The 17,570-nt window shown below is 36.6% G+C and overlaps 1 protein-coding gene across 3 annotated transcripts in view; it reads left to right on the top strand.

Annotated features, from left to right (window-relative positions):
• PTPN22 (protein tyrosine phosphatase non-receptor type 22) overlaps window positions 1-17,570 on the top strand; it is a 55,691-nt gene that overhangs the window by 31,712 nt on the left and 6,409 nt on the right. For 2 of the 3 annotated variants that reach the window (XM_045801472.2, XM_045801471.2), the window contains 8 exons: window positions 3,655-3,731; window positions 3,890-4,701; window positions 6,710-6,793; window positions 6,949-7,079; window positions 9,149-9,176; window positions 12,268-12,351; window positions 12,600-12,715; window positions 13,910-13,940. In XM_045801472.2, coding sequence (XP_045657428.2) covers window positions 3,655-3,731; window positions 3,890-4,701; window positions 6,710-6,793; window positions 6,949-7,079; window positions 9,149-9,176; window positions 12,268-12,351; window positions 12,600-12,715; window positions 13,910-13,940 — 1,363 coding nt within the window. The remainder of the gene's footprint in view (window positions 1-3,654; window positions 3,732-3,889; window positions 4,702-6,709; window positions 6,794-6,948; window positions 7,080-9,148; window positions 9,177-12,267; window positions 12,352-12,599; window positions 12,716-13,909; window positions 13,941-17,570) is intronic. The other variant, XM_045801473.2, reaches the window with a different exon arrangement.

Raw genomic sequence — 17,570 nt, 5'->3', positions numbered from 1 at the left:
TAATACTGCTAAGAACATGAGTGTGTATCTCTTTTTGTGTTCCTGTTTTCAGTTCTTTGGAGTATATATGCAGAAGTGGAAATGCTGGGTCATATGATAATTTGTTTTAAGTATTTATTTAAGTAATCTCTACACTCAACATGGGGCTCGAACTCATGGCCCTGAGGTCAAGAGTCACATGCTCTTCTGACCAAGCCATCCGGGTGCTCCTCATATGATAATTCTATGTTTAATTTTTTGAGACACTGCCATACTGTTGTTTTTTTGTTTTGTTTTGTTTTTTACAGCAGCTGCACCATTTTACGTCCCCACTAGCAATCTACAAGGTTCCGATTTCTCCATATCCTATTAATTTTCTATTTTAGTTTGCTTATTTATGGTAACCATCCAATGGTTTTATATGGGTTTCTCATTGTGGTTCTGGTTTGTGTTTTCCTGATTAGCGATGTTGAACATTTTTCATGTACTCATTGGCTATTTGTATATCATCTTTGGAAACGTGTCACTCTAAGTCCTTTGCCCATTTTCAAATTGGGTTTTTGTTGCTGTTGTTGAGTCTTAGGAGTTCTCTGTATGTTCTGTATTGTTTTTATCATGAATTTTGTCAGATACTTTTCTTCTACATCAACTGACATGCTCGTGTGGGGGTTTTCCCCTTTATTTTATTAATGTGGTGTATTATATCAATTGATTTTTGTATGTTGAACAATCCTTGCATTCCGGGAATAAATCCCACTTTGTCATGGTATATAATCTTTTTAATATGATGCTGAATTCAGTTTGCTAGTATTTGGTTGAGGACTTTGCATTAGTAATCATAAATGATATGGATCTATAGTTTTCTTTTTCTGGTAGTATCTTTGTCTGGCCTTGGTATCAGGGTAATGCTGGCGTCATAGTCTTAGCAATTGTTCTCTCCTATTCAATTTTTTGGGAGAGTTTGTGAAAGACTGGCATTAATTCTTCATTAAATGTTAGGTGGAATTCACTAATGAAACCATCTGGTCCTGGCTTTTCTTTGTCGGAAGGTCTTTGGATTACTGATTCAGTCTACTTACTGGTTGTAGGTCTATTCAGATTTTCTATTTCTTCCTGAGTCTGTTTTGGTTGATCATGTGTTTCTAGGAATTTGTCCATTTCATCTAGGTTGTACAATTTGTTGGTGTACAATTGTTCATATTATTGTCTTATAATACTTTTTATTTCTACAAAATTGGTAGTAATGTACCCACTTTTATTTCTGTAATTTGAGATTTGGGTACTTTGAGTGTTCTCTCTTTTTTCCTTAGTCAATCTAACTAAGGTTTGTCACTTTTATTGATTCTTCAAAGGATTAACTTTTGGTTTTGTTGATTTTCTCCATTGTTTTCTTAGTCTCTAATTCATTTATCTCTGCTATAATCTTTAATATTTCCTTCCTTCAGCTAGCTTTTGGTTTAGTTTGTTTGTTTTTTTTTCTAGTTACTTAGGTTCAAAGCTAAGTTATTGATTTGAGATCTTCCTTTTTTTAAATTTAAATTCAATTAATTAACATATAGTGTATCACCGAAGATCTTTCTTTTAAGAGTAGGCAACTATAGCTATAAATACCCTCTGAATATCACTTTCACTATATCTCATACATTTTGGTATGCTGCGTTTTTGTTCACTTTAAATATTTTCTTATTTCTGTTGTGATTTCTTCTTTGACCCATTAATTTACCCACATTTGTGAATTTTCTAGTTTTCCTTTTGTTATTAATTTTTAGTCTCAATCCATTATAATTGGAAAAGATACTTTGTATGTGTTCAATCTTTTAAAATTTATCAAGACTTGTTTTGTGGCCTACCATATGGTCTATCTTGGACGATGTTCCACGTAAGTTTGAGAAGAATGTGTATGTTGTAATGTGGAGTGTTCTATATGTGCTGTTAGATTTAATTGGTTTATTGTGTTGTTCATGTCTGTCCTCTATTTCCTTATTGATCTTCTCTCTGATCTATCCATTATTGAAAGTGGGTATTAATGTCTCTTATCAGTTTACCAGACCTGCTGTTACAAATATCACAAACTAAGGAGTACTGAAAACAAATTTATTTTTGAGGCCTTTGAATGGCTCAGTCGGTTAAACATCTGCCTTCGGCTCAGGTCATGATCCCAGGGTCCTGGGATCGAGCCCCACATCAGGCTCCCTGCTCAGTGGGGAGCCTGCTTCTCTCTCTCCTGCTCCCCTTGCTTGTGCACTTGTGCACTCTCTCCGTCAAATTAAAAAATAAAATCTTAAACTTCAGATGCAACACACCAGTACTTCTTTAAAAAAAAAAATTTGGGGGCGCCTGGGTGGCGCAGTTGTTAAGCGTCTGCCTTCGGCTCAGGGCATGATCCCAGCGTTCTGGGATCGAGCCCCACATCAGGCTCCTCCACTATGAGTCTGCTTCTTCCTCTCCCACTCCCCCTGCTTGTATTCCCTCTCTCGCTGGCTTATCTCTGTCAAATAAATAAATAAATAAAATCTTTTAAAAAAATTTTGTTTTCTCATAGTTCTGGAGGTAGGAAGTCCAAAATCAAGGTGTCAGCAAGGCCATGCTTTCTCTCACAGCTCTAGTGAGAGTCTTCCTCGTTTCTCCTTCGTTTCTGGTGTTTGCCAGCAATCATTGGCATTCATTGGCTTGCAGATACATTGCTCCAGTCTCTGTCTCCATCATCACATGGCATTCTCCCTGGATGTCTCTGAGCCTCTGTTTTATCTTTTTATAAGGACGCAAGTCATTGTGATAGGGCCCACCTGAATCCAGTATGACCTCATCTTGACTAATAACATCTGCAAAGACTCTATTTCCATATAAGGTCACACTCACAGATATCAGGGGTTAGATTTCAACACATCTTTTTAAGAGTCATAATTAAACCCATAACAGGTGGAATCTTACAAAGGCTGATGACATTTAAAAAAAATATATTTAAACATTTCTAAAATCAGCATATATTTTACAAATTGGTGGTATCTAAGAGTCTACGTAACGTATTTCATAATGTGATAATTGCTGTGAAGAAAAAAAGAAAGTGGCTGACAAGTGTGTGGGAGTATGATTTTAGGTTGAGTGGTCAGAGAAGGTTTTCTTATGCAGGTGACATTTAAGTAGAGCATAATTACTTAGAAAGAGACAGCTATGCAAAATCTGGAGCAAGAACATTTCAATCAGAGGGAATAGTAAGTGTAAAAGTCTGGAACTGGAAACAAGTTTGGCATGCTTAAGGAATGGCAAGAAAACCAGTATAGCTAGAGCATGGTAAGGAAGAAAGAGGTAGAACTAGGTAAGTGTGAGGATCTAATAAGCACTTACTAATTTAAGGGTTGAGATGATGTGATTTCTGAAGGTAGATTGTTCGTAAGAGTAAAGTTACTCTCAAAGACATGTTAAAACTCCACATTTGATACCAGGAGTAAACACTTTCTAGCTTCTAGAACACTATTAATCCTTTATTTGGATCCCTTTGATCTTGATATGTGAACAGGTTCTTGTTGGGTGCAATATTTTGGAAACTCATCTCTTTCATGAATGATTTAAAATCTCTATGTTCTTTGAAAAATAACTTCTCAACTTTATGAATGTTAAAATATCTCATTGCCATTTCTTCACTAAAAACCAGTGTCTTCCTTATTTCTCTTGAAGATTCAAGCACAATATTCAGCTCTTGAGCAAAATCCCACTCTAGAAACAGAGTCTTATTCTCCTAATTTACCAAAAAGGTAAGTCTTATTCTCCTAATTTACCAAAAATTTTACGTACCCCAATGTTGTCTAATTCTGTCAGGGTGGAGGGCAAATCTCATGCATATAACTCATTGTGATGCTAAGAAGAGACCAGTTTGGGGTGCGGTGTCATCATTACTTTCTTTTTGTTTCAGTGGCATAAGAGAAGCAAAGATGAAGCAACCAAGCAAACAAAGGCTAAGGGTGAAAAGTGAGGAAGCTTCTTCCTTTGACCTCAGGACTTCTGACAGACGTGAACAGGAAGGGTTAGTTTTGCATCCTGCCGAACAGGGCAGTGCTTTTGACCTCTTGGAGCTAAACTGTAGTTGTAACAAAAATGCTGACACAACCACGAATTGGGAGACAAAGGCGTTTCCAGTAGTTGGGGAGCCTCTTCAGAAGCATCACAGTTTAGACTGGAGCGCCATTTTGTTTGGAGCGTGTCCAAATTCTAAACCTGCTGATGTCGCAGGAAGGCATTTTAATTCAAAGGGACCGATAATGCGGACCAAATCAACTCCCTTTGAGCTGGTACAACACAGAGACACCCAGGAGCTGGACAACAAGGAAAATGTTTCTTGTTTGGAATCTCAACCACACAACTCTCGTCTTGAGCAGGCTCAAAAAGCAAGGCATGTTTCTTCAGCAGAACTGAATTATTCACTGCTCTCGGACTCTCAGCACCCAATGTGCAATGCCTCTGATAAAAAGCGGCCGGACTCTTGTGCTCTTAATGTACATTCTTATATGTCTTTAGAAGATCCTTATTTCTTATCATTGTCTCCAAGTAGTGCTGCTTCTAAGATGTCTCTCGATTTACCTGAGAAGGCAGATGGAAACGTTTTACCTTGTTCCTCATTGCCAGCACCTTCTACAGCCCTCTTTCCTTGTTACAATTCCCATGATTCTTTAGCATTGAGTCCTCCAACTAGTTGCCCCCCACGGAACCCAGAGACAGCGGTAGTAGGTAAGTTATTTTTGGACGTTTATATGGCATTTGAGATTTCACTCTGTTTCTACAGAAGATTTGGTTTCTTCTTATGCTCCCTCTTGTCTTTCTCCGCTTCTTTCTCCTTCTTCCTTTTCCTCCAGGAAAGGGTTTTCATGGTGTGGTAAGTTAAAACATAGCAATAGCAAACATGTAATGGTAGCTGAAACAGGCAGCAATGGCGGCAGTCAGAGCTGGTGCGGATTCTATGCCAGCAAGAGTGTCCCTAAAGAAGGCAGTCCCCGTTCCCCGGAATGTGTATCAGAGGTCCACAATTTACCCTTGCGATGCAGAAGCAACTTCCAAAGGAACAGCAGGAAGGATTTGATCCGCAGCCACCATAGGGCTTTTATTGCTCAACCATGTGGCTGCACTGAACTAAACAGATCGCTAAGAATTGAATTCTCTTCCTGCAGGAGTTGGAAGAGGCGGACCTGTTTCTTCCCATCCTTGTATGATTACGTAGTAGATGAGAAAGTGCATTTAGTATTCTGGGTGGGACTTTCATCTTATAGACACCTTTACTTTCCCACTTTTTTGCTTTTATAATCCTGGATTGTTGCATGTTACGCACCTTGTTTTTGTTTTATTGAGTGGTTTGAAAGTAGAAATAAATGTCCTGCTAGAGAGGATTATAATTGCTTGATATGGAAGAAAGTGAAGAAAAGAGCAAGCTTAACTCTCCAGGTATATTATCAGAAATTTATAAATAACATTTTACCTGACTAGGAAGCAGAGAAAGGTTTTTTTTTTTCCTCTAACATTATTTATTGTACGGTGTTTCTTAGTAGACAGATGTGTGGATGTGTAGTTTGTTACAAAAATATTTTATCTGGATCTAGTCCTTCTTTATTTTATGTACTTTGATCTTGTTTTATAATTCAAAGGATTTTTTTTTTTTTTAAAGATACACTCAATACCTTAAACTTCTCTGAGCATCAGCGTTAAAAGCAAATCCTAGCTTTAGGGATTGTAGGATCGTGGACATGCGTGCCACCTGGTGGCAGTTTCTTATAATAGCATTTGAATTTTTTCTATAAAAATTGGGAATTTTTCTGTAGAAAAATAGAAAACCTTGTTATACCATTGGTTTATAAAAAGGAAAAACACCCATATTCTTCACTGTAGAATGAAGAAGAGATACTGAAATCTTTATACGTCTTCCTACTCTGTAACTGAATCCTTGGCATATTTCAAAGTGCTTTATCGTGCTTTATTGTATATTCTACATAAAACAAAAGGGCTGTATAGAAAACAATTCAAAACTTCCCAGATTGATATAATGTTTTATATTATGTTAACCGGCACTCAGTGACTCCATCAAAATACTTTGGGGGCCTTTAAAAGAAATAATACATTTTGAAAAAGCAGCAAACCCTCCTGGGTTGGCGACTTAAAATGGCAGAATTTATTTTGCTTTTTCCTCAAGTAAACACATAGCAGCTTAAGTATGGTAATGATGCTTGATGGACTTTACATCAAGGTTAGAATATAAGAATTTCCTTTGGCGGGGCACCTGGGTGGCGCAGGGGGCTAAGCATCCGATGGCTCTTGGTTTTGGCTCAGATGGTGAGCCCCACATATGACTCCATGCTCAGCGTGGGGTCTGCTTGAGAGTCTCTCTCCCTCCCACTCATGCTCATGATTTTTTTTCCCTCTCTCTCTTTCTCTCCCTCAAATAAATAAATAGGTCTTTAAATAAAAGAATTTCCTTTGGATTTTTCTTTTTTTTTCTTTTTTTTTCAAGATTTTATTTATTTATTTGACAGAGAGAGAGACAGCCAGCGAGAGAGGGAACACAAGCAGGGGGAGTGGGAGAGGAAGAAGCAGGCTCATAGCAGAGGAGCCTGATGTGGGGCTCGATCCCATAACGCCGGGATCACGCCCTGAGCCGAAGGCAGACGCTTAACCCCTGTGCCACCCAGGCGCCCCTCCTTTGGATTTTTCTAATGAAAAATTATGGTTCTATTTCTGGCGTTTGGGATAGCAACTTCTCCAAGGATAGACGATGAAGTCCCCCCTCCACTTCCTGAGCGGACGCCTGAATCTTTTATCGTCCTGGAGGAAGCTGGTGAGTACAGTCCAGTAAGTGTAACATAAAGTGGATTAACTAGAATACTTCTCCGGTCCTGTCAATGTTCTGTGTGCTATTACTGAGTAACATTTGCATTGTTCTAAAAGAATTACGACACTCCTAAGAATTGGACCATATTTACTTTCTTTCAGGAGAATTCGCACTGAATGATCCCAAATCCTTATCTTCAGCTGTGGAGGCAAAAGTTGGAACATCGCTGGAATGGAGCGGAACATCCGAGTCAAAGACATCTGATGACACTGTGAGACTTAGACCAACTAAGGTCCATAACTTTTTTTTCTTTTTTTTTTTTCTACTTATCTGGATTCAACAGACCATAATCCTACTCCTTGTATTTTTAACACCCACCACTCAATAAATGCAAAGCAGGTACTCCTTATAAAACAATGTGCTAGAGGATGTGGGGATAGATGATGAATAAGACACAGTTATTGCCCTTAAGAAACTTTCAAGTTGGAAGTGACTAAGGAAGGCTTAGTGAAAGAGGAAATATTTGAGCTGGTTGCTAAAGGACAGTTAAGGCAAAAATAAACGTTTCATAAGTGGGTAGCCTGTTCACAGTAGTCATTTGGTAGGCTGTATCGTGCTGCTGTGATAATATATTGTAGAGAATAATTTTTTGACTGACAGATGTCCGTATTATTTAAGATAAACTTTTCAGAATAATGCTCCCCACTCCCGGAAGTAAAATCTACACTTCAATAATCTGTTACATGTTTGTATATATTCTATGAACCAGCTACCTTAAAATTTCAAAAATCAGAAAAGTAATTGACTAAACAAACATTTTTAAAGTGCCTACAATTGCAATGCTGGTAGGCAAACATTCTCTATCTTTTCAATTACACTTTTAATATATTAGTAATTATTATTGTTAATAATACACCCACATGTAATGGTCTTTATCTTAACAACTGCTAAGAGTCAAGAACAATCACTCCTTTTCCAACGTCATGAAGTAATTTCAATTTCAACAATTTACCTCCAATTAAATTTTCTGGGAAATGTTCTTAGTAGGAAGGAAATAAATTAGAAAAGGATCAGTTTAGGACCAATTGCCATGACATATAAAAATCACCATAAGGTTATGGCAGAAGATACTTGCAAATGATACATTCGGTCAAGAGTTACTATCCAAAAAATACAAAGAACTTACACAACTCAACACCAAAAAAAAAAAATTAAATAATCTAATTTTTAAAATGGACAGAAGACATGAATAGACATTTTTCCAAAGAAGATATACAGATAGCCAATAGACTTGAAAAGATGCCCATCATTAATCATCAGGGAAATGCAAATCAAAATCACGATGTGATACCACCTCACACCAGTCAGAATTGTTAAAATCAAAAACACAAGAAACAAGTTGGTGAGGATGTGGAGAAAAAGGAACCCTCGTGAACTGTTGGTGGGAATGCAAACTGGTGCAGGCACTGTGGGAGACAGTATGGAAGTTCCTCATAAAGTTAAAAATAGAATTACCACATCACGTAGTAATTCCATTACTGGGTATTTGAAAAGATACATGCACTCCTATGTTCACTGCAGCATTCTTTATAATAGCTGAGATAGGGAAGCAACCCAAGTGCCCATCCACAGATAATGGATAAAGAAGAAGATATGACATATATATGTATACACACATACACACGTATACCAGACACATACATATCATGGGATATTACTCAGCCATAAAAACGAATGAGATCTTGCCATTTGTGAGAACATGGATGCACCTAGAGGGTATTATGCTAAGTGAAATAAATCAGACAGAGAAAGACAAATACCGTATGATTCACTTATATGTGGGATTTAAGAAACAAAACAAATGAGCAAAGAAAAAAGAGACAAACAGAAAAACAGACTCATTATTATAGAGAACAAACTGATGGTTAGCAGAGGGGAGGTAGGTGGGGCATGAGTCAAATAGGTGAAGGTGATAGTGAACACTTATTGTGAACGGCGCTTAGTGAGTAATGTATAGAATTGTTGAATCATTACATTTTACACCTGAAACTAATATAACACTATATGTTAATTATACTTGAAGTTTAAAAAATAATTTAAAAATTTTAAAAATTCATGAGCTTTCTTTATAAAAAAGGAAAGAAAGAAATAAACTTACAAAAAGAGAGTAAAGCACTATAAGAGTTAAGGATGCCTTTTGATAATTGAGTGCACTTACAAATTAGGAAAAATAAGGTCAACACTTCATAACTGTCTCTTTAAGTATATGAAATATGCTTTCCAAAATGCCTTTTATTGCTTTGAGTTTGTAAATTTGTATACGCGTTCTTCTTTTACTTTTCTCTTCTTTCTTTCTTTCAGAGTGTAAAACTCCGGAGCCCCAAATCAGGTAAAAAATTTCCCCTGGCTTTACATGACATGTAGCCCTAAGAATTTATACTATAAGAATGACTCATTAAATTTAGAGTAATTCACCTCAGGAGATGGCATTGTTCCCGTAATAGCTCTCACTATTTATTGGTTTATTTCTGATTTTCCCAGGTTTGGAGTTTTGTTTGGTCAAGGACAAGGAAAACACAGGATTTTAGAATTCCGCTCCTTGATATATAATCCTTAAAAAAAAACCAAACAACTATTTCAAATAGAATCTCTTAACACTTTGCAACATTTCTATTTTATAGGTTTTATCATTGTTAGCAGTGTGATTCTTTAGCTCTTTAACTTGCTGTTGCTTCTCCAGTACTTTCTTGAGCTTTGCTTGTTTTTTTTTTAAGATTTTATTTATTTATTTGAGAGAGAGAGAAAGGAGCAAGGGGAGGGGCAGAGGGAGAAGCAGACTCCCTGCTGAGCTGGGAGCCCGCCATGGGGGCTCCGTCCTGGGACTCCTGGGACTCTGAGCTGGGACCTGAGCTGAAGGCAGATGCTTAACTGACTGAGCCACCCAGATGCCTCAGTTTTGCTTGTTTTATACATCAAATAACAACATCCACAGCTCATGTATTGGGTACATATAGGTACTTTACATACATTGTAACAGGGGGTAGTTGCCCGTAGCATAATTATTCATATGAACATATTATTCAAATTACATAGATAGTTTAACATAGAGGTTAATGAGCATAGGCTTTGGAGTCAGATAGGATTTAATTCAAATCTTTAGCCTACTAGTAGTTATCAAAATGCATAACCTTGATTAAATTATATACTTTCTCTATTGATTTTCCTCATTTATAAAATGAGGATAATAGAACTTGTTTCTTAGAAGGTTTTTGTAAGGTTTAAGTGAGACAATGCATATAAAGCTTTTAACACAGTGGTTCTCAAATAAAAAGCTCTCATTAAATGTTACCTATTACCATTTTTATTAGACAGTTATTAAATGAGCAATTCCTATGCAAGTTCTATATGCTTTATACAGTGTTAGAACAGTCAGGATATATAATAAGAAAGCGTACTATTTAATGTTTATATTTAAATTGGGTAGGCAAAATTAGTATTAGTATATTAGTATACTAGTATATGTAAATATACTAGTTACCTGGAACCATTAACTGATAATCTGTGTGGACTGATTATAATCAGCAGGAGTCTGGAAAATAAGAGGTATCACTGGAGTGGTTAGGAAAGGCTTCACTGAGTAGAAGAAGAAAGAAATTTAAGAATATGGGTAGACAGAGGGAAAAGGAGGGGATTCCAGGGGCGCCCGGGTGGCGCAGTCGTCAAGTGTCTGCCTTCGGCTCAGGGCGTGATCACAGCGTTCTGGGATTGAGCCCCACATCAGGCTTCTCCGCTGGGAGCCTGCTTCTTTCTTTCCCACCCCCCCTGCTTGTGTTCCCTCTCTCGCTGGCTGTCTCTCTCTCTCTGTCAAATAAATAAATAAAATCTTTAAAAAAAAAAAAAAAGGAGGGAATTCCAGGAGCTGAGATCGGGGTAACATGGACTTAAAAGGTAGAAATAAGCATGATGAGTATAGAGAAATGGTGGGTAGGTTAATTTAATTGCAATAGAAGATCTAGTCTGGGAACTATGGAAAATAAATTTGGATAAAATGTGGAAAGATTCTGAAGGATTTTAAAGTTAGGCAGATAAAATATCTAGGTCAAGGAAATCTATATTTAGAGAAAGCAGATTCATGGTTGCCAGTCTAATCTGGTGGGAATGGGAAGTGACTACTAAATGGGTATGGAGTTTCTTTTTAGGGTGATGAAAATGTTTTTGAAATAGGTAGTGGTGATGGTTGCACAACACTGTAAATGGACTGTCATAAATAGCAAATTTTATTATGCGCATTCTATCACACACACAGAGCTAGGCAGAAGAATTTAGACTTCATGCAATAAGAAATAAGCATTGTAGTTTCTTCATCAAGGGAGAAATAAAATGAAAGTGGTATTTTAGGAGGATATTTGCCAGGATAGCATTAACCGCAAGTAAGCTTTAGTTCTCGATGTATTTCCTAACAGCAAACTGGAAGACGATAAGCAACTTCAGAGTAGTTACCATTTATTAAGTGCCTACTGTATGCCAGTTATTATATTAGGTGCTGGAAATAAGGGTTGTACTTTACTTTTGTTTATCACCCGGTGTATAAGAAAGAAATAGAAGGACTTGCTTTAGAGACAAATCCTAAGGCCTAAAGAACCCAAAGACCAAAGGTAGGTGAAACTCTTAACACTGAGCCACATTTTCAGTTTCAAAAGAAGTTAATATAGTATGTAATTATACTCAGCACTGTATAATGAGATTATCATACACCCTTTGTATCTTTAGGACTTAGATTGTGGGAAAATAGCTCTATTATTTAAAATTCTTTATACCATGGAAAATTCCAAACATATTTTAAGACTACCATAATAACATAATCACCCCAATGAAATTAACAGTAATCCCTTAATATGATCTAATATCCAGATTTTATTCAATTTTCTCAAATTGCCTCAAAAATGTCTTTTTATAGTTGGTTTATATGCATCTGGATTCGAAGTCTACACATTGCATTTGGTTTATATATTCGTTAAGTCTTTTAAAATCTGTAACAGTTTTCCCTCCTTTTTATATTTCCTTGTGCCATTTATTTGTAGAAGAGCATGGATCATTTGTCCTAAAGACTGAATATTCTAGATTTTTGTTCTTTGTATTCTCATGGTTTTATTTATTAACATGTTACGCTATCCCCCGGGTCCTATGTACAGTGGTGGTTAGAACTAGAAGCTTAATTAATTTCAAGTTCAGTTTCTTTGGAAAATTACTTTTCTAAGGGAGTACGAGTTTTTGATGCAGGATAAGCTCATTGGCTAAAAAGCTAGAACAACAAAATCCTTGAGGTTCCGGTTATTGTGCCGATTATTTTTTTATTTGCTTGTTGTAGGTTAATATTGAAAAGTTGGAAAAGTTATACAACACCAAAAAGGGGTTTTGACTTCTTTTAATTGATGGATTTTTGTTTTGTTTTCTTTTGTCGTCTACTCTTCTTATCACAGATCTACATCAAGATCGTTCTTCTCCCCCTCCCCCTCCACTCCCAGAAAGAACCCTGGAGTCCTTCATTCTTGCTGATGAAGATTGTAAGTGACAGTACATCCCTCTCAAAAAAGCTATAAAAATGAGGCAAAGATTAACAATAAAGTAGGACCTAAATGGTAAAGGTATAAAGAATGATTTAGCCATAAAAATAATACATGAAAAAAACCCCATAACGTATTGTAAAAATAATGCAAAAAAAAAAAAAAAGCCAAGCTAAGAATTACTGAATATATAACTATATATATCCCAAAGGCTTAAAAAGCTATGCAACAAAACATTTTTTTTTAAGGTATGCAGGCTCAGCCTATAGAGAATTATTCTACTAGCTGTCCTAATACCATGGAAAATTCAACATCTTCAAAACAGACATTGAAGACTCCTGGAAAAGGTTTCACAAGGACTAAGGTAAAGAAGATGGGAGTTTTAAGAAACATGCCAGAGTCTTTCCATTTCTGAAGGTGTTCACACCCTCCACCCCTCCCCTGCTGCCAGAATCGAGATGGAAATTAGATTATTTATAAGAATAGCTGTTTGGGAACAAGACTATTAATCATTAGGATAAATGATTAAATAAATCATAAATCATAGTATATGCATATAATGAAATACTATATAGTTAAAAAAGGAACGAGGACTCTCTTGGTGTATTTATTTATAATTCATTAACTTTTCCTTAAAAGGTAGAAAATATGATCTATATTTGTATTATATGTTATAAGTGACTCTGGAAGGATACATAAGAAATGAACAATAATGGTTATCTGGGGAGAGAGGGTCAGAAACTGGGAAGATGGAAAATAAAGATGGGAACGTTTTGACTACAGTATTTTGAATTATAAATAAATGATTTATTTTTAAAAATTTAAATAAAAATTTCCCCCAAAAGAATTTATTAAATATCTATTACATAGAAAAATACACTTCTGTTAGGTGTTTGGAAAATAGAAATGTCATAAAGGATAACTACCTGTCCTTGAAAAGAGGACAGTTAATCCATTGGAATAGAATGCTTATATGAGAAACGACATGAAAATATCAAAAACAGCAAAATACTATGGAACAGATTAAAACCATACATGCCGATGTATGTGAAGAAAAGAAGAAATATGGGTCAGTTCCTGGAAGAGATAAGTTAGGGATTTCACCATAAAGGAGGCAGAGTGGGGTTAGCTGAATGGTTGGAGAAGGAAGTAGCATGGTAACAGTATGGAGTAAATTTAGTTCAGAGTATGACGGGCAGATGTTCTTGGCTAGAATGGGAATGGCTGTGTATCACAGCTACCTTCAGAAGCCATTGTGGTTTCTAGAATGGCCCATAATAAAGAAGAAAAGTAGGAATTCCTTTTTTCTCTGATATTTTGATACCACTACTTCTAAAGACATAGGGTGATTCTTATGTGGATGGGAAAAAACAGCAAGATAAAATCAAGTGGAGACTTTGCACTGAATTAAAAGAGGAAGATGGAAAAATAATTTTGTGCATTTGATGGCTATTTTTAAGGAAATAATCCTTTTAACTGAAGTCTATATTTTTACTTGATTAAAGAATTTTGGATTTCATAGGAAAACAAACTAACATTTTCCTTTTCATTTTTGTAGAGTTTGAAAATTTTAAGAAATGTGAAAAAGAGTAAGTTTCTTTTTACTTGTTTTTTAGAAAACATATACTTTCACAGTTATATAATTTTTCCTTATGTAACCACTCTGTGAAAACATTAACAATATTCTTCCTATACAGAGCCTTGCTAGGGCCATTTGTATCAGAATGTTCACTCCCAGGCCTTGTAGTCCGTGAAGCTCCACAGCGCTAATCTTGGACGGGAGTAAGGGGAAGGGGAGTTTCTGTGTAACAGACTGGGATAATAATACGATGCTTGGCACTTTCTACCCATCCTAAGATGCTGTCATACAAGTGTGTTATTTAAAATTCCTAGCAGTCTAACCTCAGATGTATTTTCTTTGAAAATAGTCACAGCAAAGCATATTGTGAAACAAATGTGTTGATTTAATGAAAGCAGCAAAGTATTGACACGTTTCCATTTTTGCCAAGTATTATTAGCAATAAAAGTCTGTTGCTTATTATTTTTGCTATATTGTAATGAAAGCAAAACCAAAAGACTCCTGAAACTGTGGGGCATTATCTGAGAAAGCCTTATTTACAACTACGAAGTATATAAAAAAAATAGTGATATACTTTTTATAAATTAGATCCACTTGGTGAATCATCAAGGACCAAACGGCTATTTGGCATTATACTGGTGTTATAGGGAGGGACAAAGAGCACTGAGAAAACATAATTTATGGTATTGTCTATATAAGAAGGTTTATAGCGGAGTCTTACCTATTTCTGCTAAGTTTTCTCTTCACTTCCCTGTCAATAAACTTGTGCTAGCCTGCTTTCCTTGACATTATACCTGATCTTAGAAGTGAATGGATTTCTCACCTATGATGGCTAACGTATGATTGGAAAATACACTCTTTCCTCTAATGTGAGTCAAAAGAGAATTTAAACCTTTCAGAGAAAACTGTGGTATAAAACAGGGGAAATAAAACAGCCCGAAGCAAAGAAGTCACTGACTTGAATAGCTAGCCAGGTCGGTTTGAACAGCTGGGCTTCTGAAACACCGTTTTCTTTCAAAGAAAGAAAGAAAGAAAGAAAGAAAGAAAGAAAGAAAGAAAGAAAGAAAGAAAGGAAGGAAGGAAGGAAGGAAGGAAGGAAGGAAGGAAGGAAGGAAGGAAGGAAGAAAGAAAGAAAGAAAGAAAGAAAGAAAGAAAGAAAGAGGGAGGGAGAGAGAGAGAAAGAAAGAAAGAAAGAAAGAAAGAAAGAAAGAAAGAAAGAAAGAAAGAAAGAAAGAAAAGAGAAAGAAAGAAAGAAAAGAGAAAGGGAAAAAAAAGAAACTTTTTTTGTGTAGCCCCAGCCTATCTTGGGGATATCAAAGACACAGAAACCTCGGGTACATTTAGGTTGGTGTAGATTCAATACGTGGTGGGACTCTCAGAGATTCTGAGTCTCATTTCCAAATAAGACCTCCCAGATCATTCTCTAGATCCAAGCTAGTTTCAATTTCTCCATTGCCTTCATCCTCTGGTCTTTTGTTCTTAAATGAAGAGCAAGATGTGGCCCTCAGAATTGATCCTGAAGCTTTAGATTTATCTGCCTGTACTTGGGTATGCGTCCTCTTACCCTTCCAGAAGTTTCATGACTCCTGAAGTCCAGATGTTCTTCCTTTAGCCTGGATCTCCAACTGGTCTGTAAATTAAAGCTGGTCCTACTTTTAATAAAATGAGGATTCTTCATCTGTTGTTTTAAGTTGGCATTTAAGCATAGTGTTATTCATTCATTGAATATTCATTGAGTGCCTACTATGTGCCAGGCATTCTGTAAGTCACTGGGTATGTGATGGCAAACACAACAGGTCTTGGGCTATGCCTTTGTGGAACGTAAGTCCAGTGAGGGATTCGGATATTAAACAATTCACAGATACATACATAATAACACATGGTGATAAATGCTGTGCAGGAAACCAAGAGGGTAACCATGAGAGAGAATAACAAAGGGGATTTATTTTAGAAAGAGTGGTCCAGGAGGCTCTTTCTAAGTGATGATTAAACCTGAGACATGAAGGAGTAGCCAGCCAGGAGAAAAGTGGGGAGAGGAGCCCTCCAGATAGAGGGAACGGCATATGCAAACTCTCTGAGGTGTGAGTTTGGTGTGTTGTCGGAACTGAGAGGAAGCCATCATAGCTGCATGGTATTAAGAGGACAGAGCAGTGCAGTGTGGCTGACAAGATGGTGGAGGTGGGGGAGAAGGTAGTAAATCTTTACGGGCTATGTTAAGCAGTTTAGAGTTTATTCTAAGTGCAATGGGAAGTCATTGAAGAGCTTCAGGTAGAGATGTTACATGATCTGTTTCTTTAAAAATCTCTCTCTGGCTGCTGTGTGGTGAGTGAATTATAGGGTGACAAAAATTGAAGCTATCGACCATGATGCCTGATGCCTACTTTCGATGGGAAACATTAATTACTCAGGTATCCTTCAGTTGCAAGTGATAGAAAACCCAGCTTAAGCTAGCTTAAGCAGAAAAGGGGAATTCATTGACCTGTAATCAAGAGTTCAAACGATATAATCAGGACCTAATCTCCTTCCATATCTCCAGCTTTGTTTTACTCTGTGTTTGCTCATTCATGGGGAGGCTTTTACCATGTGGTTTCAGGCTTGTGATGGAAAAAATGAGCTCTTTCCTGGTTGCTCAAGCAACAGTCTGGTGACTAGGGCTGATTGGGTCTGATCGTTTTGGTTTGGTTCATTTGCCCATCCTTGAACCAATTATTGCCAGTATATTCTGATAAAGCAGAGCAATGTCATACTGTCATACTGTTAACTATTATTAAAATATTGAACATTTTTACACATGGACACTGTCCAATAAGAAATGAGGTCAGATCTAAACAACTGGTATGACCATGGCAATGTACCAAGTGAAAATTAGCCCTAGCCGTAGGTCGGTTCCTTAATCTAAGGGTAGAAACAACTTCACCAGAAGTATGGGAGCTGAAAATTGGGGAGGGGTGGTTTTCTAAAGGAAAACTCAAGTTCTGTTATCAGAAGAAGGAGGAATTTATGCCAGGCAGGCAGCATAAAAATATCTATGACATAATACAGTTCTACTGGAACTGCCATAGGAAAAAAACCAAGATATTTCATTAAAGGAGAAACGTAAATTATAGGATAATCAGTCTTGTTTATGTAATAACAAAACTAAGTACTTAGAAGTATAGTAAGTTCAACCATATGGCACTGCCACTTTGAAAAGAAAAAAAAAAGCAAACTGAACTGATATATCTGCAGAATCTTCGTCCCCTGTGATAGAAAAACAAAACAGAACAAAACAATCCCCAACATTCCCTTTTGGCACAATTGTTTTCTTTCTGAAGGATGTATACAACTGTCAGCTCATACGCAGCTTAATGATGGTTCATATATCCTGAACTTTCTCACCGTCACTCACTTCTTACTCATGTCTGTATCCTAAATGCCTAGCCCAATGCTTGGCACATAATAGGCATTCAATAAATACATATTTTAATTCAATCTGATTGAAATTCACTATGTACTCTAGAGATTCATACTCAAGTACCTCCAGAAAGAGGGAGGTTTTTCTTGAATCCTAGCGTTAGGCACATGTTTACAAACATAGATGCAGTCTATGCTGTACACTCAAAATGTTGGAAACCAAAAAAAGGTGAATATTTAATCATTT

The sequence above is a fragment of the Ursus americanus genome, chromosome 12 (assembly GCF_024610735.1).
Source record: "Ursus americanus isolate L20-20 chromosome 12, mUrsAme1.1.p, whole genome shotgun sequence".
NCBI classification, from domain to species: Eukaryota; Metazoa; Chordata; class Mammalia; order Carnivora; family Ursidae; genus Ursus; species Ursus americanus.
Note: the sequence above shows the minus strand (reverse complement) of the source record. Positions and strands in the feature narration are given on the sequence as shown.